The sequence below is a fragment of the Lissotriton helveticus genome, chromosome 2_1, assembly GCF_964261635.1.
Source record: "Lissotriton helveticus chromosome 2_1, aLisHel1.1, whole genome shotgun sequence".
In the NCBI taxonomy this organism is placed as follows: Eukaryota; Metazoa; Chordata; class Amphibia; order Caudata; family Salamandridae; genus Lissotriton; species Lissotriton helveticus.
In genome coordinates this window covers 1,912,749,894-1,912,774,069 of record NC_136059.1, presented here as the reverse complement: position 1 = coordinate 1,912,774,069, position 24,176 = coordinate 1,912,749,894, and the positions used below count along the sequence as shown (strand labels likewise).

Sequence of the window (24,176 nt, the reverse complement as noted above, 5' to 3'; positions counted from 1 at the left end):
TACATTTGTTTTTTAATCTTTATTAAGCCTAATCATTATATTGCGAATTCTTAGCATCAAAGTTGAATTTAAGCGACGCTTTATCACAATGGGGGGATACTTACATGTGAAATGTCACTTAACCCAGGCGTACAAAACTCATTTTTATGCTTTTTTCATGTATATTTATCCAAATTGTGCAGCTTTAATGGTATTTATTTATCGAAATAAAGCTTTTGAACATGAACATGAACATTTTTAATAGGGTATATATTATATATATCCGATGCCCCATCTCTGGAATGTGTATGGAACAATCTGGGGATGACTATTATGCAAAAACATTGTAGGATATTAAAAAAAAATTTTAAGCATCTTTTTATTAAACAAAGGACATTACACAACTCAAAACTGACCAGAGCGCATTGAGTACTTCACATATGCATATAGAGAACATAGACTTCCAGAGGTAGACAAATAAGACAAAATATGTGAATAGGTCTAGGTGTCCTCCAAATCCACACCGGCAGGGTCAATCTCAGGTGGTGTGCAGATGTCCCCACGATAAGCGTTCCAAACACCCCAGATCTTACCCCACTTGCGGGGTCGCCCCCTAGATACATACACAGACCTCTCCTGAAACATACACCAATCAAGGTCCTCCATCCATTTCCCAACCCGAGGTGCCTGAGTCGCACCCCAGAGTTGAGCTATATTGCGCTTGGCAATTGCGCAAGCAAGAGTGACCCAGATCTTGCCATGAATCGAGAGGTCGGAGGGCTCCCAGACATTCAGCAAACAGCGACGTGCTTCCAACTCGATCCGCATCCCCCACACTTCACTCATCTTCAAGTGTATCCTCGTCCAAAAATCGCGGACCTTCTCACACTCCCACAGTATGTGTAGGAACCATCCCGGCCTCCCACACCCTCTTCGCCGATCCGCAGACGCTGCCAACCCCATCCTCGGCAATCCTGGACCCGTGGTGTAGGAACGGTGCAGAATTCTAAGCTGGACCAATCGAAGTCTCATTGAGACCGCCACTATTCTAGGGGATGACACCGCCTCCCTCCAGTCCTCCTCATCCAAAACAAAGCCATCTGCGACCCACTGGTCCCTAAGCTTCACCAGGGGATCCTCAGTATGATTAATCAGCTTATTGTATGTCAATGATATGGCTCTGGTCGGCATGAGACCATCTAGTAAGCGATCCTCAAGCGGAGAGGCCACCGGAGGTTTCACACCATGGGGGACCACTGCACGTATAGCATGTCGAATCTGAAGGTATCGAAACCGTTCAGTATCATGCAGCTGGTACTTGGCCTGCAGCTCCTCAAACGTTAACATCCCATCTTTACCCCACACATCTCGCACCTGCACAATTCCAATCAAATCCCATTGGTCAAACCCTTTCGTTTTCCACAGTGTCCCCAGCTTCTCCAAACTCCACAAGGGAGTAGCCATTGTTATACGCCCTGCCCAGTTAAGAGCCCTTGTAGCCTCGTGCCATATCTTCGTCGCCGTCGATGGAGGACCCACCAAGGGGAAACAACCATATTTCGCGTATAACACCCTAGTATACTCTCCCCCGGGCACTTGGCCACGGTACATAGCGAAACCCGGATCCATCGGCGAGCCATAGATTGCTTGATTAATGGGCGCCAACTGGGACGCCCAATAGTATTTCCTGATGTTGGGCAGACCTATACCCCCGTCGTACCAAGGCAACATCAGTTTCGACAATGCAATACAGGGCCTCCCCTCTAACAAAAGGCCTCGCTGCAACGATTCTATCTCTCTAAAATACGACGGGACACCGGATCACAGGAGTTCTGCAAAGCATATAAAAAGCGCGGGAGGGCCATCATCTTAAAAAGGACCGCACGGCCCAATAAGGAGAGCGGGAGTGTTTTCCACCTAGCGACATCGCCACGCAGTCTGGCCAGCAGGGGCAACAAATTCAATCTAAAGCGAACCCTGGGGTCTCTCGAGATCTGGATACCCAAGTACCGAAAACTAACCAGTTCCAGCTTCACTGGGCAATTCTCAGGCACCCTGGGAGGCTCACCACTCAACACGAAGAGGACCGACTTCGCCCAATTGATTGCGAAGCCCGAGTACCTCCCGAAAATCGCAAGGATATCCATAAAGGCTATCAGGGAACTGCGCGGGGAGGTCAAATATAATAGAATGTCATCTGCATACAACGAGATCTTATCCTCCCAGTCCGAAGTCCAACGCAATCCCCTGATCGAACGGTCCCACCGTACCCAGGCCGCAAGCGGCTCGAGAGCCAGGGCGAACAAAAGAGGTGAAAGAGGGCAACCCTGTCGGGGTGCCCCTCCCAAGTGAAAAGTCGCTGGATTTATGATTGTTCACGACAACGCGAGACAGTGGGGCCGAGGATATTAATTTTTAAGTGCCCCAAACATCAAAGTCAAAATTGGGTAAAATTCACTATTTAAAAGCAATTCTGCCACTCAGCGTAGCTTTTAAACTGCTCTCAGGCTTCAGTAAATGCACACATTTAGGTATAACACAAATAGTGGACCTCTATACTGCTAGAAAAGTATACCACACACTTACAATGGAAAATAAATATGAAAACCAGCAGAAGTTATTAAGCTTACCTCTGAATTGCTGGTAGACAGGAATGGAGTGGGTTTGCTTTTCCGCTATCAGTTTCCAGGATGACTTTGAATTGGGGAAAAGCCGCATGGAAAGCCTTACCCACAAAATAGGACAGCTGGTAAAGGGTTAAAGGTCGAGTTCTACATTAGAAGCCTAGCAGGGCTCAGAGCAAAATTTGTTTAGACATTTTGACCTCTGCCAATTTTTGAAAGACAAGATGGCAGCGCAGGAAAGAAGGAGAAGCTTTGCTTACTTTTTTTTGGCAAAAGCAAGTTCTTATGCACTAATATGAACAAAGGTCAATATAATGGTATACGTGAGCTTTGATTAACAGATAGCTTTGCCATATATACAGAACTAATGCTTTTAGTTTGAAGATTACTGTACAACGGCTGAGGCAATGGGATTTAGTTTGACCTCATGTTATAACTAATATACTTGCTAAAGGGATTGGTGGTTAGTTATTCATGTTCTTTAGCTAGCTCAATGTGCTATTTACCTCCTCAGAGTTTGTTTATGCCCAGTTGCTACAAATAGGGGTTGATAGTGTTGACAGAAGTGAAACCTGTTTCAGGTTTTCTACTGTCAAAATGGGGGGAGGAGGCTAGCTCCTCTACAAATTAAGGGTAGGCAACTTTATGTTTTCTCTCTCTTTTTCTTACTTTTGTTTTAGCCTAGGTTGTCTGTGAAATAGCCATGAGACATTTAATTGGCTATTCAGTAAAACTGTTTTAAACATTGTTAGCATTAATACAATGAATATATAAATATATTATGTTACTGCCCATCCTGTTTGATGAAATTATGAAAGGATGAGTAGTCTAGATTTCTGTTCCTTTATTTGATCTTTAAGGGGGAACTAGATGTGGGTAGTTTTTGTTCTACAATTCTCAGGTGATAACACCATTATTATTAGCTAGTCTGTGTAAATAAACTGACAGTCCTTATTAGAGCTGATGTTGTATATTTTGGATTGTGAAAAGTAAAACGCAGTGAAGATCCTTAGCAAACATTTTTGAAGGAAATATTGTTTTATTGGAGTTTGTTTGTCACAACATGTTCTGCTGGAGAAAATGTAATCCCTGTTAAATTAGCAGTTTTGGATTTTCCTGTTACACCTATAACATGAGAGCGTGGTCCTAAGCGTACAATGTATGTACTTTTATTAAGAGAAATCATTTTAGAAGTGTCTGCAGTCCTGTATAAGTAATGTAAAGTTTATGAGCAAGAGTGTAGAACATTTCCTTTTTTCTTGAGGGTCTTCAGATTAGGATTATACAGATGTAAGGATTTGGAGTATGTCTGTATTGTTTTTCTCTTTTCCTCAGAATTTAGTAAATGAACACAGACTTCCTTGGCTGCTTGGGATTGGGTGACGTGTTACTCTTGTCAGTTCACCAAAACGTTCCTTTTATACTTGCCAATAGGTCCAGTCTGTTGTTTTTTACTCTCACATAGATAAATAAAGTGGTTCTTGGACGCCTTGCTAATATATTGGGCGTCCCAAGACTAGGAAGTATTCTGAGACTATCCTCTCTGTTGATAGACCGTTTCTGTGCCTTGTCTAAAGACCTTTTGTTCTGCCCACCAATAAATATTTGCTGCCTTACAACCCTTGCCAGAGGGGTTCGGACATCCTATCTAGCTTGGGGAGGCAGCACCAGTCCAGCTTGAAGTCAAGGTGAAGGTAACCAGCACAGGCATTGCTGGCAACTAGGACCTCATTGAAGGCAGAAGCCCTGGGATGAATTGTGTACCCCTGCCACTGTCTTGGGCAAAAGACGGGGTCACAAATCAGAAAGGAGAAATTGTGGATCAAGTTTTTGATGCCCAGCTGAGAGAGTCACAGACTGACCAGAACGGCAAGGAGGCTTTGCTTGAGATGACCCCTTTTGAAACAAGGGGTGCTTCAGAGATCCTAGCATCAGGCCTCTTAATCCTGGTCCCAAAGTGAATGCAAGTTTGCACCTTTGTTTGTTGGTCAAGAGATACCTAAGCACACTGGATGCAATGTGTGGCCCCAACCAAGAGCAGTGCGCCAACAGAGCAATATAGGAGTTAGGGAAGGACTTGAGTTTAGGGTACAGGTGCTGTGTCTCTGGTGCCTGTTAGATTGAAGTGAAGAAAACGGGTGCACTGCCTTAGACACTGGACAGGATCGCTGAGAGCATTCACCCTGGTGGGTGATTGCCCTATCCTGAAAGAAGAAACGTTACCCTTGAAACTGGGCCGTAATTCTTGAGTTGCGAGTTGTGCAGCTCCACTGTGGATACAACAAGAGCCTGCCTGTGAGGCTCAAACCGACACATGGAGAAGACTCCCCTCTGGCTGGTTGTACAGCGGCTTCAATTTCCCCAAGGACTTCTTTTTCGTCAATGATGTACCCCTTTGGACGTCCCATTTTTGAGGAGGAGCAGCCCTTTGCGGCTCCTCGTCCTAATTCCTATGACCCTGTGTGGTCCTCCTGGTCCCTTGGAGCCAGGATTGTTTTTGTAATAATCTGTTTGACTGCTTTAATGTTTGCATTAGTTATATTTATTCTGCACGAAGAAGTTTTTTTGACCAATTGAAAAATGTGACTTTGCCCTTTTCTTGGATGTATTAAATTGATATTCTAGCCCTCAAAGGAAACACTGGAGAAGTCTATTGAAGATGTTTTTGTTAGATATGTGCTGTTGGCTATTCTTAAATTGAAATGGATGGTCACTGAAATACATAGGAGCCCTAAAAATGTTTTTACAAGATGGTTCTAGGATTTGCTTTTCGCTTAGGGTTGTGAAAAATTATAATTCTGTTCGTGATAATAGTAATTACTCTCTCCTGCTATCTGTATGTTAATTATGACCCAATGCTCTGTTTCCTTTGTACTCCTGCTTATACCTTATATTTACCGGCTTAATGAAATGTTTAGAATGAAAAATGCCAACCTAGCAATGAATTAGGATATTGATACATTTATTAAAATAAATGTGCAAATATTTACTTTTTTTTTTTTTTTATCTGTTTATTAGTAAGGTAGTCAGAGCATCAGCAAACATACATGTATATATATATAAGCCCATCATTAATGCAGGTGGTACATGCATGTGTCAGCTCATAGCAGTTAAAGAAACATAGCGAAATCGACTTTTCATTTTGTACCAAACCAACAAACCCGTTCACACCCTCGTCCACCCTCCACCCACATAGAATCCCACCCGTCACTCTCTTAATAAGCACATAATTGAAATGTCGGAAATAAGGGGGGGGGGTCGTTCCCAATATGTGAATACAAAGTGTAAGGTAAGTTAAACGCACAGGTAGGATGGAGTAGCATGACCGATGGGCCGGGGTCCCCCGTGCTCCATCGCAGTGCACCGTAGTCTGTGTCCGTGTTTGGGGGGAGTGAAGCAGGGCCTAGTGATACAGTTAGGGGCTATTCATTTGAACCTCCTTCATCCTCTTCATTGCTAGCCTCAAATGCCCCCAGCATGGCAAACCAATCCAGCGAGATCGGATTTTTCTGGAGACCCCTCCGTTCCTCCCTCTGTAGTGCTTCACCCTCTGCTTTACCCCATCGCACTACTTCTGCCCGCCACAGGTCAGGGTTAGGTGGAGTAGACGATTTCCATCTGATCGTGATAGCGCGCTTCGCTAGCAACAAGGCCAGATCTGAGAAGCGCGACGCCACGGTCCTGGTGCGTGTTGTAGGCCCTAGTCCAAGTATTGTATGTTCCAGAGTAGGGGGTCTATGCAGAGTACCAGCCTGTTCAAGGGAGTCGTGGACAGTGGCCCAGAAACATCCCAGTTTAGGGCATTGCCACAGCATATGTACCAGCGATGCGTCGTCCGCATCACATCGGGGGCAGTTACTTTTGGTTGCAGGGAACATCACATGGAGGCGGTGCGGTGTCAAGTAGGCCCTATGTAGTACCATCAGATGCAAATATTTACTATGTTCCTACTGGATCATAGGAATGTCTTTAGCTCATGCTAAAAGGACCATCTGTTAAAGATTGCAGGGATCTGTTAGCATGAGCTGAAAGCAATTTTGTACTTGCCAGCCATTTTAGTTAGCCATGTGCTCGCCATGTGCTGTTTCCCTCTTCCAGAGCCTTACACATGCTCAGAGGGGTCTAGCTAGTAGAATGCACCTGCTCCTAGTATAGAACTGTCAGGCTATTCTTACTAATATGCTCCGTTTAGACTCTCCTCCCACTTTGTTGAGCAAGCAAATCTTGTATACCCATATTAATCATTTTGCATGCTTACATGTGCCAGGACCTCCCCTTGGTTTTATGCTGACTAATGTAACCTAAGCATATCTAAGGCCCCTGTTTTCTGTACTCCTTAGAATGCCTCCTACAGTTCATGAGGGTACTGTGTGACGTAGTCTCCCTCATCTGAGGTTAATAAATATGTCATTTATATTACAGGTTTTGTGCCAATCTCTTCTTTGTTGGTTTAAAAGAACCAAGTGTATCAGTGAGACCCCTGAGAAGGTTTCTATTTTCTACACCAGGTCCACGGCGCCTCTGGTGTATCAAAGAAGTAGGATGTGCTTTGAAAAATCACTTTGAGGCGGGTCGGGAAGAGGAGTATATAGGGCAGATTGAGGGCCAGCAGATTCTGTTTTATGCGGATGTATGATATTCTATGGGCTTGCACTTCCTTTGTGTAGCCAGGGAAGATCATGATCTTGGCCCCTTTGTGGAGTAGTTCTGCTCGGTAGCGATCCTCTTGCTGGATGGCATCACGATCTCTGAAACTGAGGATCCTCGCAATTATTGGTCGGTGTGGGGCTCCTGGTGGAGGTCTAAAAGCAAAAGCGCGGTGGGCCTGCTCCACAACAAACCAGGGAGACAGGTGTCCTGGGAGATCTGATCCAGTCTTCAATAAAGGTATTGCCTTGGTTAGGCTCTGATCCCTTGGGAAGGCCGACCAGGCGGAGATTGTTCCGGCGGGGTGATTTTCTGCATCCTCAGCCCGCCTATGGAGGTCAGATGTGTGGGATAGAAGTTGCTTCACTTGCATTTTTAGTGTTGAGACTTCATCTTCCACTTCTGAAAGTTAGGATTTGGCAGCCGTTACGCAGGTAGTTGCATTACGGAGATCTTGGCGGATGAGGGCCATATCCGCACAGACTCCTCCAATCTTGGTCGCCATAGACTCTTGACATGTTTTGATGGCTTGTAATATGGTAGCCAGGTCCCCTTCAGCGCGACTGGTTACGGAGTGCACAGTCTCACCCTGGGTGGGGCCATTAAGTGTGTACTGCTCCATTCGGGTCTGAGTCGGATAGGCCTTCGCTCCTTCGTCTTTCCCCATTATGGGACGGACACCCAAGGGGGGATCGGCCCAACCCAGCAGCACACGCCCCCGCCTGGGTCACTGGAGCACCGGCTAGCCCAGCCGGACGAGACGGACCTGCTCCTTTGGGACGAGCTCAGGCAAGGGTCGGATTGCCAGAGCAGTCACAGAACTCAGAACCAAGTGTTTGTGTAGGTTGCCTAGCGTTCAGAGAGTGGAAAGAGTGCAAGGCAAGCAGGAGTGGACCGGGCTCTTAGTGATTTTTTAGGAGTATGTGGTCACTTGTACATGAACTGCAGTGTCACAGTGCCCTACTCCGCTGGGTGCGGGTTAAGCAATGGTGCCACCACGCTTGCTGGGCCTCCTGTCCCAGTCGGACCCCTCCCCAGGTGGACCTGTCTCTCACACCTCATGCCACAGACCAATGCAATACCCCTCTCCTTTTATGTTGTATGCACCTTGGGGTAAGTGGCCAGCATGGGCACTCACGACTATTGTCAGCTCGCCTTCTGGGACACAGAAGTAGGCTCACATGGCTGACCAGGTTCCGAGAGGGGGGTAGGTGCGCAAGTCCACCGACCACGGATAGATCAGCATCTGCCTTTCACGGTGATTGGTGCTCCTGTTTTGGTTGGTTAGTGTTTGTGGGGCAATGGGTCGCCCGGGGCGCCCTACCGATTGTAGGTCGGCAGCTTCCACAGCTTTGGGGCCTTGGGATGGTAAAGAAGCCGCTCTGAGGTATCACAGGATCCCTTCACTGCATTTCAGTGGCCCACTGGATCTCCTAATCTAAGGGGAAAGGCCCCGCGAGTGACCCAGTCTCCAGCAGGTCGGCGGAAGGCCCTGCCAATTGTGGGCCAGAGAATAGCTGTAAATTCGGCCCCTGGGTTGGGGGGGGGTTAGAGTCCGCTAGCAGGCAGGTCGCGCACCGATTGTTGGAGGGCGCTGGCTCACAGGCCGTGACGCCACCAGGCCCTCGCGAGGCATCCTGCCAGTCGTAGGTTGAGCGCCCCGCAAGCAGCCCGCGGCTGGCCAAAGTCCGATTGTCGGGAGTCGCAGCTGCCACAGGAAGCGGTGCTGTGGCTCCCCTGCTGAGAGTGGTGCCCCCTCCTCACCTTAGGCATCACCGGTGGTCGCCTCACCCGTTCTGGGCTGATCAGCTGCCGCTGGAACCCCAGAGCGCCGGACAGTCTCAGAGATCACCTTCGGCAGGCACAGGATCAGAGTCTTGCCCACACAGCGCCAGTCGGGCGGCAGGGGCTCTGGGATCACCAAGCCCGTCACTCGGCAGGCCTCCAGGCACAGGTCAGTCCATCGCCATTTTGTCACGATCCTCATTGCTCCGCGGGTGATCGTAGGTCTTTTATGTCGCTCTGGTGGGCATTTGTTCAGGGGATCAGGACTGTCACAGATGCGGACACCCTAGTGATAGAGGTGTCTCTACTGGATGATGTGTACTGGAGGTTTAGGATGACGGCGGATTGCAGAGGGGTCCAGAGCACTCTCAGAGTGTGACCGCCATCTTGGCTCACCAAGCCTCGCCTGGTTTTGTAAAACTTTATTGTTGTGAGAGCTGTAGGGCGCTCATCATTGTAACAAACATTGGCAAAAGCTCAAATATTTTTGGTCCCATAAACCAAACATTGCCACAGTACTTTCTGTCATTGAAAAAAACTACTTTGCGTGCCAATATTCTCCTTGTGAAAGAGCAGAATATTGTTACTCACAGTCAAGCCACAGGTAGACAGAGAGCGAGAGAGATAACATTTTTATAAAAACAAAACGCTAGACCTAAATAGGGGCCCAGTTCTAAAAGAAAGTCACAAAAGTGCACCCATGATATATGTACTTGCAGTTGTGTGGATTAACGGCTTTCATGAATTTACAGAATTAGGTCAGGAAATTGTACTCCTAGAAAATATTTGTGAAGTACATTTTAGCACTGGCAAACAATTTGTACATTTCCTCATGCAAAAATCTGTTGCGCTGTAACAAGTTAACTTTCCCATTGACCACTTTTTTCCCCACCCTGGAAAATGTTTTACCTCTGTCCTTGTCAGGAGTACATTTCCAACCTTTCTCTGTATTAGACTAGCTGATGAAAAACCATAAAACATGCAAGTTAGTAGGTTTGCACAGACTCAAAAGGGAATTCCAACAACCGGGAACTATTGCTTACCGCTTTTCCCTGGGAAGACTCACGATTTTTAAGCCAAAAATGATTTAATTTCAACTATCTCAAGTCTAAAATTGCCCCAGTTTCACTAAATGGTCATGGGGAAATAGAATAGTTGTTGTAAAATGTTAACATGTACCACCAACTTTTTCACCCCCCCCCCCTTAAATCCCCATCAATTTTTTTATATCACAAAACTACAGGTGGTATTTAAGTTCCGTGTCCTTGTCCCCCATCTGTTTCCATCTCCTCAAAATATCATTTGATAAGGCATTACCAGTCTGGATGACGCAGTTGTATTTTGCGGAATAGTTGGTGGTAGATATGTAAGAAGTATGTACAAAAAGGTGAATGTGTGTATACAAAACAAAAAAACAGTTGGTTTTGGCTGTGCACTTCCCTGCTCGCTGCCGATACCGCTGTACTGAGCTTCCGTGTTGTTGTTCGGCGATCTGACACTGGAAAACGTCAGCACGTTACGTATTACGGTAGACGCCCGTCTTTGATTGGCTGGTTCACACCCATTCAGCAGCAGCGGCTTTAGAAGTAGAGCCGAGGGAACAACATCATGAGGGAGACTCCGTTGTCCAACTGTGAGCGACTGTTTTTGCTGAAGGCTATCGCCGAGAAAAAGGTGCGTATTTGAAAGAGGTAGAGGAGATAACCTCAAAGGCAACGCAACTGCCCTTCTTTCGCTACGTGACAACTGGTAGTGGTTAGGTTGTTTGTGTCCAAGCTGTTGACACACTCACCGTAACACGTGCTTGTAGAGTGAGGGGCAACCCTGCTCCAGGGGAAATCTGCCACTCTGACGTATGTCGTTGATCGGCATCCGTTTTTATAAAATTACGCACATTGTCGTATAGTCCAGAGCCCCTGTGCTAGTTGTGACCACCTTTTTAGTTGTCCTACATTTTTAGGCAACATCATGTATAGTAGTACTTTGAGAGCCAGTACTTTGGAGCTGGGGAACCAGGTTCGAGTCTGGCGTTGGCTCATCATTCTGGGCAAATCACTTAATCTCACCGTGTCTATAACAAAACCAAGCTTTGGAAATGCATCGGTTTCGCCTATGTGATGTATAAAGTACTATTTTTATCAATTATCGGCCGGGAGAAGGAAAGAGCTCCCTGACAAATAACAAGCGTGGAGAGGATGTGGTCCAGCGGCCAGAGCTGCTGACTCGAGAGCTGGGGATTTGAGTCTGGCTGGCAGCAACATCCTGTAATTCTATGGAACTTTCTTAATCTCCCTGGGGATGAATTGGTATTTAAATATGTTGCCAGAATAAAAAGCAAAAAGAGGCAACACTATATGAAAAAATAGTTCCACCAAAAGGATGTTAACAGTATTTCAGTGACTGGAAACTGATAAGAGAAGCAGACAAGGAACAAGCTACTACCTGTAGAAATGGGGGAAAGTACGTCTCAGGCACAGGAACCAATGAAAAGCCAGGAAGGAGAGGAGGTGGGATCGAAGTCCCTTTTAAGTTTATATTGAAAACAATATATTTCTCGGTGGTGTGCCGGCGAAACCTAAAAATGAATGTGTTGTTGTGTAATGCAACTGTTTCTCATGTAAAGTGCTCCCATTAATTCCGGTCGAGTTTACACTATATTAAACTGCCTATAACCCCCCCCCCCCCAAAATTAAGTAAGTAATGTTGACTAGGACCAGGGATTTAAAGTTGGATGAAAAAACTAGGGGGCCTCTAAAGGGCGTGTCTTAAAATGTAAGTTATAACTGCGTATCACTGGCCCGCCCAACTGTTTTGCTGCCTCTTTGTTATTACATCCTTATATACAATACAACAACTCATGAGCTTAGGTTATTGGCTTTGTCGTGGTTGTTAGGTGTTTAAGAAGAATGAGTAATAACCATGACTTTGTTGTAAATAATATTGAAAATGCTCTAATTCTGAAATGAGGCTGTGAAATAACTATAATGCCCTTTCACGTTAAGTCAAGCTCTTTGTAAAATATTTACTTTTATTTATTATGGGCTTGAAATATGTCTAAAAGCTGCTAATACTGTGCAGAAACAGCATTATCAGTCCCCAGCAGGTAATGACTGTATAGGTGTTATATTTAGAGCATGTGTGTAGTATTCTGTAAATTAGTAATGACCTTGTATGTTGGAATGTCCAGTTGGTTGCTAGGAGGTGTTTGTGCAACTGAGGAATTTCCAGTTGGTTGCTAGGAGGTGTTTGTGCAACTGAGGATTCTATCTCTGCTTGCTGTTCAAGGTGGCTGTTGCTGGCTGGGGTCTCTGATACATATAGCCTATTCTAAGAAGATAATCTCATCATAACAAGTCTCCTCTGCTTTCTTCTGTGAGGTGAATTTAACATTGGCGACGTGCTTAGCGATGGGCTGGCTGCAAGGTGTTTCCAGAACTGAATGATTATTTATTGTCGATGCTCTTTATACTTCAACTCTACAGTTAAACATCGCTGCAATCAGTTTCATGCCAACTAAAAGGTGTTCGTCAAAATGCCAGGTTTTATATGCTTTAATAGCTGCTACTTGTGGTTGAAATACCTCTAATGAAGAACGTTTGAGGGATCCGTTCATGTTGGGGTGTGCATTGGATAAAGCCAGGGAAAGCGTGTGGCAAAAAGGATAATCCTTCCTTACTGAAGGTTCTAACAATAGCCAAGACGCATGGTCATTCTTAGGCTTTTGTAGATGTTATTCACAAAGAGGCTCCTTTGTCTGATAAAGGTAAAGCTACAACAGTTAAGATTGTACAAGAGATATCAGTTTGTATTAAGTCTTCACTGAGTTAAAAAAGAACCCTTACAATACAAAAATCTTTAGGCAAATGTTTTCGTTGTATTAATTCAGGGCACATTGCAAATAATAAAGAATGTCCTGGCTGTAAGGTTGTGTACAATAAATGTGGTTTCAAGGGTCACTTCGCTAAGTGTTGTAAGTCAACTAAAGATTTGGAAAAAATAAGGGAGGTTGATTGCGATGATGATGTTACTGAAGAGGTTAAAAGTTCCAAGTAAAGTACGTTCCTCAGAAGGCACTTTGGAGGTGGTTCTGGTGAAAGATGAACCTGTAAAAAGTTTGTTTGACTCTGGTGCTAAGATAACACTAATACCTAAAGGTTTCTATGAACAACATTTAAAAGGGAAGGTGAAATTGTAGAGACTGTACAAAAAAACCTAAAGGTTAATCAATCATAGCATTTGTAAAGCAAACTTCATACCCGTTAGGGTCTCAAGGTGCTGGGGGAGGAGGGAGAGGGTGGGGGGGCCGGGAATGCTGCTACTGTTGGAAGAGCCAGGTCTTGAGGAGTCTCCTGAAGGTTAGGAGGTCTTCTGTCTGCCGTAGGCGGATGGGGAGGGTGTTCCATGTCTTGGCGGCGATGTGGGAGAATGATTTGCCGCCGGCGGTCACTCTTCGGATGCGGGGGACGGTGGCGAGGGCGTGGTCTGCGGAGCGGAGCTGGCGGGTGGGGGTGTAGAGGCTGAGTCGGCTGTTAAGGTACGCTGGTCCGGTGTCGTGAAGTGCCTTGTGTGCGTGGGTGTGGAGCATGAATGTTATCCTCTTGTTGATGGGAAGCCAGTGCAGGTCTCTCAGGTGGGGTGTGATGTGGCTTCGGTGAGGGAGGTCGAGGATCAGGCATGCGGAGGCGTTCTGGATGCGTTGGAGCCGTTTCAGGAGTTTGGCCGGGGCTCCTGCGTAGAATGCGTTGCCGTAGTCCAGTCTACTGCTGACGAGGGCCTGTGTGACCGTCCTTCTAGTTTCAGTGGGGATCCACTTGAAGATCATGCGGAGGGTGTTGAAGCAGGAGGAGGAGACGGCGTTGACCTGCTTCGCATGGAGAGGGCAGAGTCGAGGATGACCCCTAGGTTGCATGCATGGTCGGTGGGTGTGCGGGGGGTGCTCCTAGTGCAGTCGGCCACCAGGAGTCGTCCCAGGTCGTGGAGTGGATCCGAGGATGAGGACCTCCGTCTTGTCCAAGTTCAGCTTCAGTCAGCTGTTACTCATCCAGTCAGCGACGGCCTTCATTCCTTCGTGGAGGTTGGTTTTGGCGTGGTGAGGGAGAGGATCAGCTGGGTGTCGTCGGCGTATGAGATGATGTTGAGGTCGTGCCGTTGGGCGACGTTGGCGAGCGGTGCCTTGTAGACATTGAACAACGTTGGGCTGAGGGATGAGCCTTGTTGTACGACGCAGATCTCGGTGGCTGTGGAGCGGAAGGGGGGGGAGGCGGACGCTCTGAGGGAGAGGAAAGAGGTGGTCCAGTCTAGGGCCTTCTCTTGGATTCCGGCGTCGTGAAGGCGTGCTCTTTGTGTGCGGTGGCAGACCTTGTCGAAGGCGGCTGACAGGTCTAGAAGGATGAGGGACACGTTTTCTCCGTTGTCGAGCAGGGTCCTGATGTTATCTGTGGCGGCGATGAGGACAGTTTCGGTGCTGTTATTGCTGCGGAACCTGGACTGGGATGGGTCCAGGGTGTTGTTCTCTTCGAGGAAGCTGGTCAGTTGTTTGACAGCTTTTTCGATGACCTTCGCCGGGAGCAGGGAGATGGGTCGGAATTTCTTGAGGTCCTTGGGGTCCTCCTTGGGTTTCTTGAGTAAGGCATTGATCTCTGCGTGCTTCCAGCTCTCCGGGAAGGTTGCTGTCTCGAAGGAGATGTTGATGGTTTTCCGAAGGTGGGGTGCGATGGTGCTGCTGGCTTTGTTGAAGATGTGGTGTGGGCCTGGATCCGGAGTGGAAGGTGTTCATGATCTTGATGGTGTCGTTGATGTTGGACCAGGCGGTTGGTGGTCGTGGGAGCTGGGGTAAAGGTTATGGCGGGGAACTCCTGAATTTGCTTAAGTATTTTTGGGGCACTCTTGAGTTTAAAGACCGGATCATACAGGAAAATGTACGTTTCCATAAAAGATGATTCTCTCATCAGTTGATGCTATCAGCATGATTTATATGTTTACTTCGATCCAAATGAGCATCCCTCATTGAGAGTTAGAGATGCCTCCTGTTAGAACTGTCTCAAGAGGTGGATGTGAGTTGATGGAGTTCCCTGAAGTTTTTGCAAACAAGTTGGTGTGTTTTAAGGATTATCTGCATTTAATAAGACTGAAAACTAATGGCGTGATCAAAGGTGGCTAAAGTGAGAAAGATTTCTTTGCTAGTAAGAACAGTATGAAAGCTATCCCAGCCCTCGAAAAATCATAAAAATCTTACTAGACCTGCATGTCTAGTGACTTAAATAATCTACTCAACCTAATTGAAATGCTCTTGACCCATAAACTGGTTTCAAATGAATGTATTTATTGTTGGCAAATATTTTAATTCATTGAGCTCCCATTTTCTTCATTCTCTCATACGAGAGCAAATTCAGCACGTCTGCTGTAGAAAATAAAATTTTGTTTGATTTAATAGACAAAACATTTGCTCCATCTATAATACAAATCTAGCCACATATCTCATACACCTGATCCCCGACTTGCCTCTTAAGTCATTAACAGCATTGTTATCAGGGCGGAGTTAGGATTGTTTCTCAAATCATGTTAAAAAACTATTGCTTTTAATAAATGCATAACTAAAGCATGACGTTTTAGCACACTGTCACTTGCAATCAGCAGATCTACATTGAAATGGTGTAAGAAAGTGGCTCTGTATATACTGCATCAAAGTCAGGTACAGTGTGTACAGAGTCCAGCAGTCGCCAGAGGTTTGGCAGAGGTTAAAGTTAGATTTAACCTTACTCTCTAAAGTGGTAGCTTAGTTGAGCAGTGAGACAGTATCAGAGGACAGTGTAAAGCATTTGATGTACACACTCAGTCAGCAAATGGTCTCACACACTCAAGAACTGAACTCTAGGCCAATTGTTTTTTATATAAAAATATATTGTTGTTTTATTTTAGAACCACAGGTTGGTATAAAAATACTTTCTCAGAATGAGATGCTACAGTTGAATACTTTCAATGAGCAATAGACTTTTGAATGGAATAGATACAGTGGTTTCAATATGCAACACAAACTTAACACAATTATAACATTGAGCTCAATGGGGAATTTTAAGCAAACTGCAATATCATTTAATTTACAAACTTTTTTCTTACTCGGGGCTGGATCCTGGATTCAGCCCTGGTGCATCTCCTGAAAACAGTTGATGGAAATCGTTTTTGTTATACAGGCGATTTTTAAGGAATATTTGTATGTTGCAAAAATCGACACTTAGAAGAATTTCTAGCAAAAACCAGCCAATGTTCTCCTCTGGAGGAAAATTAGGTTATCAGAAAATCAGTTGTAATTACTTTTTCTGGTCAGTTCTGGGTACCGAGCTCCAGCACTGGGATCTCTCCTGGTAACAGGTGAGTAATTTCGTTTTCGTTGATCGGGTGATTTTTAGTGAATATTTCAAAGTTTCGAAACTTAACACTTAGAAGAATTTCCAAGTGAAAACCAGCCAATGTCAACTTGCATTTTCTCCATAGGGTATTGGCTTACAGGTAAGTATTCAACTGGCAGAGTTAAAGTTCTGCGGTAAGACTCGGGGGTCTCCCAGGTTCAGGTTGGTACAATAGTTACACCCTCAGCTGCACAGGGGCAGCTAGTTGCAGAGAGAGTAGGCCCAATGTTAGCCTATGGCGGGTAGGGGGCCTTTGGTTGGTGGCCGCTAGCAGTCAAGTCACGCGGCTGTGGGAGCAAAGCTCCTGGTCACTTAGGGCAAGTGGGGAAGTTGAATAGAACAGTTGGTGCATTACCAGTGGCACTGGGGCGGCTGGGTGCAGGGTGCTTTTGGGCCTTGGACGCGCAAGGGATTTCAATGGGAAAGCTGTGAGACGAACAAAGGCTGCAAGCTCAGGGACGGAGATTCTTCAGGTGTGACCACCACTTCGAAGGGTAAGTTGGGAAGCTGTAGGTTGGGTAGACACCCAGGAGTTGCGCACAGGGAACCGTGGGGCGCCCGGGTGCAGGGGTGGCTTTAGGCGTCGTGAAATCTTACCCTCTGCTGGTCGCGGTTGGGGGGGGGGGGTCCCTGGAGTTGAGGCTGCAGGCGTCATCAGGAGCGTCGAGGTCAGTCCTTGGGTGCTGGGTTCTTGGTCACTGTCGCCGGGGGGACTTCCTCGTGGTCTTTGTTCACTCGGGCACGGGCCGGGCTCGGCGGGTGCAGAGTGTGCTGGATTTGCTGTTCCTGGTTGGCACCGGGAGCTGTAGATGTTTGAGCAGAACCACTGCTCGTGGGAGTCACAGTCTTTAGTTGAGCAAGGCAGTCAGGTCCTCCGGGGTTTTTGAGGTTGCTGACCACTGGAGACGCCGGGGTTTAGCAGGAGCAGGTTCGAGGGTCGACTGGCCGGTAGGGCTGGGGCCAAGTCAGTTGGTGTCGTCCTCTTGTTAGCAGCTGCACAACAGGTCTTCTTTCTTTTTGTTCTTCTTGTAGTTTCGGAATCGGGATCTGAGGAAGGAAGGTTCAGGGTGCCCCTAAATAGTAAATTTAGGGGCGTTGCAGGTAGGTAAAGGTCCGGGACCACTGGGTCCCTTCCCTGTGGTGTGGACACCCCCTATCCCGCCACTCTCCAGTGGGAGGGGGGCAGGAGCCTATTCCTGATTGGGTAGGGCTCCCCATCCTCAAGATGGCGTGAACCCGGAGTTTCTGAAAGTAATGGTGTGATGGAACGGTTTATAGAAGTACTAAAAGAGAGTTTACAACAAGCTATTGTGAGTGGAGTGAATTGGGAGTGTGAGCTGAGGAAGAAAGTGCGTGAATATCATCTACCGCCACACTCATTAACGAGAATCGCGCAGTTTCAATTGTTCAGGTGCAGGCTTTCCAATAGTGAAGTGATCCCAGTGTAGGTGAATGAAAAAAGAATGGTGATGGATGATCAAGTGGGCAATGTAGAAGCATGGAGGGATAAAGAAAAGGAGAAAATGGTGAGGAGAAAAAGTTAGTATGATGTGTGTAAAGCGACAAGATAACAATAGTGCAGATTGGTTACTGAGTTAAAATGACATCTACAAAAAAAGGGAAATCGAGTTTCTGAGTTTAGTCATCCTTTGAAAGTTATCAAAATGTTAAAAAATGCTGTGAAACAAGTGATCATAAAATATGGAATCTGAATAGGTGGCTGAATATCCAGTAGAGGGTGAGTCTGAGTCTCCGGCTCTAGTGTCTGAGTCTCCAGGTCAAAGTGATGCTGCTTTGGGTAATGCTCAACTAAAGGGATGTTCTGGGTTGAGATCACAAATAATCAAGAGTGCTCCACTGCGTCTGAAAGACTCCTTATGTTGGACAATGTTGCGATGGGAGGTGTGTGGCATTCTGTAAATTAGTAATCCTGTTGGAATTTCCATTTGGTTGCTATAGTGCGTTTGTGCAGCTGAGGATTCGATCTCGGTTGGCTGGTGAAGGTAGATGTGGCTGGTTAGGGTCTCTGGTCCTCATATCCTATTAAAGAAGATAAAGTCATCATAACCAGTCTCCACCGCTTTCTTCTGTGAAGGGAACATAACCATGTGCTTAGCCTACCACCCCTCTTGCTCTTCTGTGTATTCCCGAGACACGCACTTTCAGTTAAGTCTCGGGTTGCAATAGCTTCTGATTAGCTCCTTATTGTGGTAGCATTCATAAGAAAGGAGTCTCTTGGAATATACATCAAAGACCTGTGATGCTGTCGTGTTTTTTACTTTGAGTGTAATGGCAAAAATATAGTGACCGATAAAGACCTGTCTCTACACCTGTTTTTTTAACACTGCCAGTGCTGAGCCCGACATTGCCCAGCTTCCTTAAAGCTCTGGGTAGAACCCAGGAAAAAGTCAAGTTGCTCCACAGGCACCAGGCAACTGGGTGGCCGTGCCTAAGTCTTGCTCTTCATGTGTGTGTGTGCACATAATTGTGTGGAGGGCTGGAGGCAGCCCGATGTAAAGTCTTGTGAGCATGAGAGGACAGATGGACGGAGGGGTAAAGGTTGTGGAGGCAGTGCAAAGAGTCAGCTTCTACCTGAAATGTCTCTTAACAAGTGTTTCTATAGAGGGGAAGTATAGGGAATCTTCTAGGCAGGTACATAACTTCAGCCCTATGATGCGCAAAAGGGGTCTATCTACATGTACACAAATAAGGGAAGTCTCATTAATCTGTGTGCTTCTGGTGATTAAAATGATGGCACATGACCAAGAATGTCAGTTGGTGGCATGAACAGAAGTTATGCTGCTTTGTTATTTAGCGGAAGGCCTAATGCCTACTGCTATACAAATACACATCTTCTGCCACAGAGGAAGTGGCAGGGCAATCAAGGTTGGCATTTTTGTACCAGAAATGAATCCATCTTTAAATATCTTGATTCCACCTATTTCTGTTAAGCTGGAGGAGGCTAACATTTTGAACCGGGATTGTTGCCTTGAGACCCTGTCCTGCCCTCAAATGTAACTGAGCCCCATTAAGTCATGGCTCAAAGCCCAGCTTGCATATGCAAGGATTGGAGATGTAGCACTTGGCAAGTTGCTGCACTGACAAAACCAGACCCAGGCCTCAACCTTCCATGTGAGTACATTACTCTTTCTTATATCCAAGAGATGCTTGCCTGATGTAGTTTAAGATGAAGAAGGATCCTCGTGCCCTTCTATATTTTGCTCCATACAATTTCAATTGTCATTATAACCTGGGAGTGACATGTAGGGTAAAAAAATAGACAATGTGGTAAAAGGAGACATACCCTGCTTGATTGTGACCCAGGAGTTTTTGTTTCAAAATAGCAGCTTTGCAGGGCTCAGTGAGAAAATCCAAGTATTCTACTATAAGTTCAGAACCAGAAGGTGTGTACCGAGACCCAGCTCACGACTGAAAGGAACTTACCGTTTTAGCTACACACAGCTTTAGTAATGTAGGTGACATCATTTCATCATGGGAGGGAGGGGTTTTGGCTTATCCTCCTTCATCCATTGGCCTTCGTGTTTTTGATGGTTTCTCAATGCTTGGATGGGCAATCTAGCAAAATCATCCTATTTAGCTGAAGGTTACATACATTGTCTTAAAATTGTTCCCCTTACATTTTGGTGATGGGGCATCAAGTAGCCCTATTGTTGCACTTGAACCAGTGTGTACTCTTTGATGTTTCACTTTGTGAACTCCTGTATGGATTTTTGTTTAGGAAATGCCTACTGTTGGATACTTGAGCATGACATTAAGAGAGAGGGCTGTTCACTAATCATCCTCGGTCGGTCATTTGTTTTATTTTGCTGGTATGATAAAATGTTGGATTTGCATCTTTACTTTGTTCACAGTAAAGATGTAAGGACACGTACACTTTCTTCTTTGATGGTATTGGTTAACTCTGAATTCTCCCGCTTCTATATTTTAGTATCCCAAAATGTTTCTTCATTCTGATATTTATCTCTCCATGACACCTGGGGACAGCTCACACAGCCACCCAACTAGTGCTAAACGTCCCCTACCAGGAGATCTGACGTTTTGGCTTAGCAGGTGCTTGTTTGTGGATACAGTTGCTTTGCTTGTCCTTTCCCCAGCACATGTGTGGGAAGTGACATCAGGATATGGAGTTGAAGGTTTTTATAAGGGACCGAGGGTCTGCTCCATGTACCCTACAATCCAGAATACATAACACAATGTTTTTGTACTAATTTATACCTCTGTTATTTACTGGGATAGGCGTTTTTGGGAGGCCTTTGTCCAGATCAGGGTTGCACAGTGTGCTAGAGGTTGCAGGGTGCTGAATTTGTATCACTCCTCTTTATGATTTATGGGAGAAATAGATGGAAATAGTTGCACATTGGCATTCTCAAGCGCTTACTGCTCCTTACACTTCTCCACCTAAGTGGTGTTGGGTATTTAAAATGTAAATCTCCCACAGTCTTGGGGCCGGATTAGGACTTCGGCGGCGTGGGAGTGAACCACCACACCACCGCTCTGCTCCCACTCCGCTAAAGCTCACCGCTGCAGGCCGGCCAGGTTACAAGTTATTTTGTGGCTGGGCAGCATGACAATCCCTCAGGAGGTCAGTTTATAGGCTCCCATGTGAGCCTAAGCACTGCACCGCAGCGTGACCGCCAATGCAGGTTCCTGCACGGCATGGACTGAACAGTCCACCGGATTTAGGATTCCTATAGCCAGATGCCCAGGACATATTGTTTGGGGTCGTGGGCAACAAGTTTTAATGTGTATTTTGTCCTTGGGACAAGTAGGCCCAACCCCCTGCAGCACAAACCCTTTGGCTGTCAGTTTGCAGTACCACATTCTGGATCAGGGTAGGGCATTGGCTGCAGTTAAGGTGATATTTTGCCCATATGTTAATGCTGTTCAAACGTGTAATTATGGTTCATTAGTTGAAAGCCTTTATTAGGGTGAGCGCTCTACATAAATGTTTGTAAGCTCCGACTGCACTACTGACAGTAGTTCCAGTATAACAATGTGTACACAGGTTTTCTAAGTTTTGCAATATGAGGCTATGTATAATGCTTCCAGAATGCTCTCTGATTTGTTGCAGATATTTACAGAAGCTTGAAAGCAAGATTGATGTTTCTTTGCTTTCAAAATAAAATGTTCATAAAAAAATGAAGCAGGAAAAAAAGCATTTTGCTAAACTACTGTAAAATTTCAGGTACCATTTCTTTGCAGCATCATTTAGTAAAGTGTTGATGCAGGCTAGTATTTCCCAAAAATATTCATAATGGAAAATTAGGGTATCCAGTTTCAATAACATTATGGCAAACAAAAATAAACAAGCATTGGCAAAGCCCGTAGGTCTGAAATTGGTGGTCAGCTTTTTAGTTTTGTCAGTGTGTGACTTGTTTTAGCATAATTTTTGTAAAACCTTATTGGTGTGGGAGCTGCCAGGCCTCCCCATTAAAACAAACATTGGCAAAAGCAAAAATATTTTTGGGGGTCTCAGAAAGCACACACTGCCACAGTAGTTACTGGTACTGAACAAAACTACTTTGTGTGCAGATATGCTCCTTGAGAAAGAACAGTAGGCTGTCACTCACAGTAAAGCCAGCGGACAGAGAGAGAGAGAGTTTTAATAAACATAAAAGGTTACGGTCAACGCCGGACCAAATTAGGGGCCCAATTATTAAAGAAAGTCTCAAAAGTGCACCCATGGTATATATATGTCCTTGCATTATGTTCAGCTATACGGCTTTTGTGAATTCCCAAGAAATTTACAGAAGTAGGACAATAATAGTACCCTTAGAAAATATTTGTGAACTGCCTTTTAGCATGAGCAAAGATGCATGTGTAGATCTGCTCATGCGAAAATCTGAGTGTTTGCAAGTTCGCTCTCCCTCAAACCACTTTTTTCCCAACTCTGGAAGAAGGTTTACATCTGCCGTTGTCAGGAATACATTTCCAACATTTCTCAGTATAGGAAAAGATTAGAGAAGAGTTGTTGAAAACCCTTAATACATGCAAGTTAGTAGGTTTGTACAGATTCAAAAGGGCATTCTAACCCTGTAACTATTGCTTACCACCACCTTCAGCCCCAGTATGTAGATCTTCGGAAATGTGGCAACATAGAGGATTGCAAGTATTCATACACTAGTATAGTATGAGCCCTGTCATAATCAGAGAGGCTATATCTGAGCTCTTATATAATGAGATTACTACTATAATTTGTCACCTCACTACATGGCACCAAAGGGTCAAGTGCAGTGTGTTATAGGACAAGTATATTTATGAAGCAACCTGCCCCATGGGCAAGAAGATATGTTATTAAATTTCACTCCCCTGGACAGATCTTGCCGTCCAGGAACAGGGGCAAATGTACAAAGGTGGCACAACATGTGGCCCCTGCATGCACCCCCATGCACAGGGGCAACAAGGGCCTGTAGGGCCCCCTTTGTTTCCCCAGCCAGCATTTTCATGGAGGGCTGATCGCATTGAGAAGTTTGCAGTGGGGAAACTCATAATATGCAGCAGCACCACCAAGCATATTGCCTCCCTAGGCTGCAGCGTCAATGCCAGGGATTGCGGAACCCAGCCGGTTGCGACGGTCCGACCGCCATACTCCTAATACGGTGCTGGTGCAGTGGTCCCTGATGCCACCGATTTTGGCATTCCTTTTGACCGCCAAACTCGTAGTTAGGCTCTTAATCTGAAGACAGTGCCGTTTTATATGTGACATTAAGTGTTATATGTAGGTCCCTCTCCCTGTGTGCTGTATCACTTGTCACGTGCAAAAAGAAAAATTGATGGACAGAATGCAGAACAATGTTAAACATTCACCCCAGTACAGAGATCTGGGCCTAAATACATTGTTTTTTTGCTCACCATGCCATTCCAGTGTGGACCCAGCCATATGCAAATCAGTGTTGACCCTGAGCCCAAAGGGAACAGTCCGGCCCGAACTGCCCTTCTTTTGCATATGTCGCACTAAGTGGGAAGGGTATGCCCAGACGTGGGTCTCGTGCTCACTACACCACTGGATTCAAGCTAGCCTGGCTGATGAAGGGTGATGCCTTGAAACCAATCCAAGGATGCTTGTTTCCGGTCCAGGGAGGACCTGGCTTGGCAGTTCGGGCTGGACTGTTCCCACAAGGAACAGGGTCAAGACTGATTTGCATATCGATGGGCCAAACTGGGGTGGTGTGGTGAGCAAAATAATGATGGATTAAACCCAGAACTTTGTGGCTGGGGGTGAATGTTTGCATTGTCCAGCATTGTTTGCACTGTCCATCAATTGTTTCTTTTGCATATGTCGCCCCAAGTGGGAAAGGTATGCCCAGACGTGAGTCCCGTGCTCCCTACACCACCGCATTCAAGCTAGCCTGGCTGATTGAGGGTGATGCCCTGAAACCGGCCCCAGGATGCTTGTTTCCGGTCCAGGGAGGACCTGGCTTGGCAGTTTGGGCTGGACTGTTCCCACAAAGAACAGGGTCAAGACTGATTTGCATATGGCTGGGTCCAAACTGGGGTGGGGTGGTGTGGTGAGCAAAGGAATGATGGATTAAACCCAGGTATTTGTGACTGGCAGTGATAGAGCGCGCAGGTCTCCCGACTATAATTTTACCATACACGTATCGGGCCCATATAATTTCCAATTTACCATATTCATAAATCGGGCGACCTTGCACTCCACTACCAGTAATCCTTGTTCCTTCCTATTTTATTTCCAGTGTACCCGACTTACCAA

General features: G+C 45.9%; 1 protein-coding gene across 1 annotated transcript in view; it reads left to right on the top strand.

Moving 5' to 3' along the window:
- Window positions 1-10,562: 10,562 nt before the first annotated feature.
- Window positions 10,563-24,176, top strand: part of EXOSC9 (exosome component 9) — a 435,272-nt gene continuing 421,658 nt past the window's right edge. Inside the window, exon 1 of the mRNA XM_078676847.1 lies at window positions 10,563-10,709. Within this exon, the coding sequence (XP_078532973.1) occupies window positions 10,644-10,709 (66 nt within the window). The 5' untranslated portion in view covers window positions 10,563-10,643. The remainder of the gene's footprint in view (window positions 10,710-24,176) is intronic.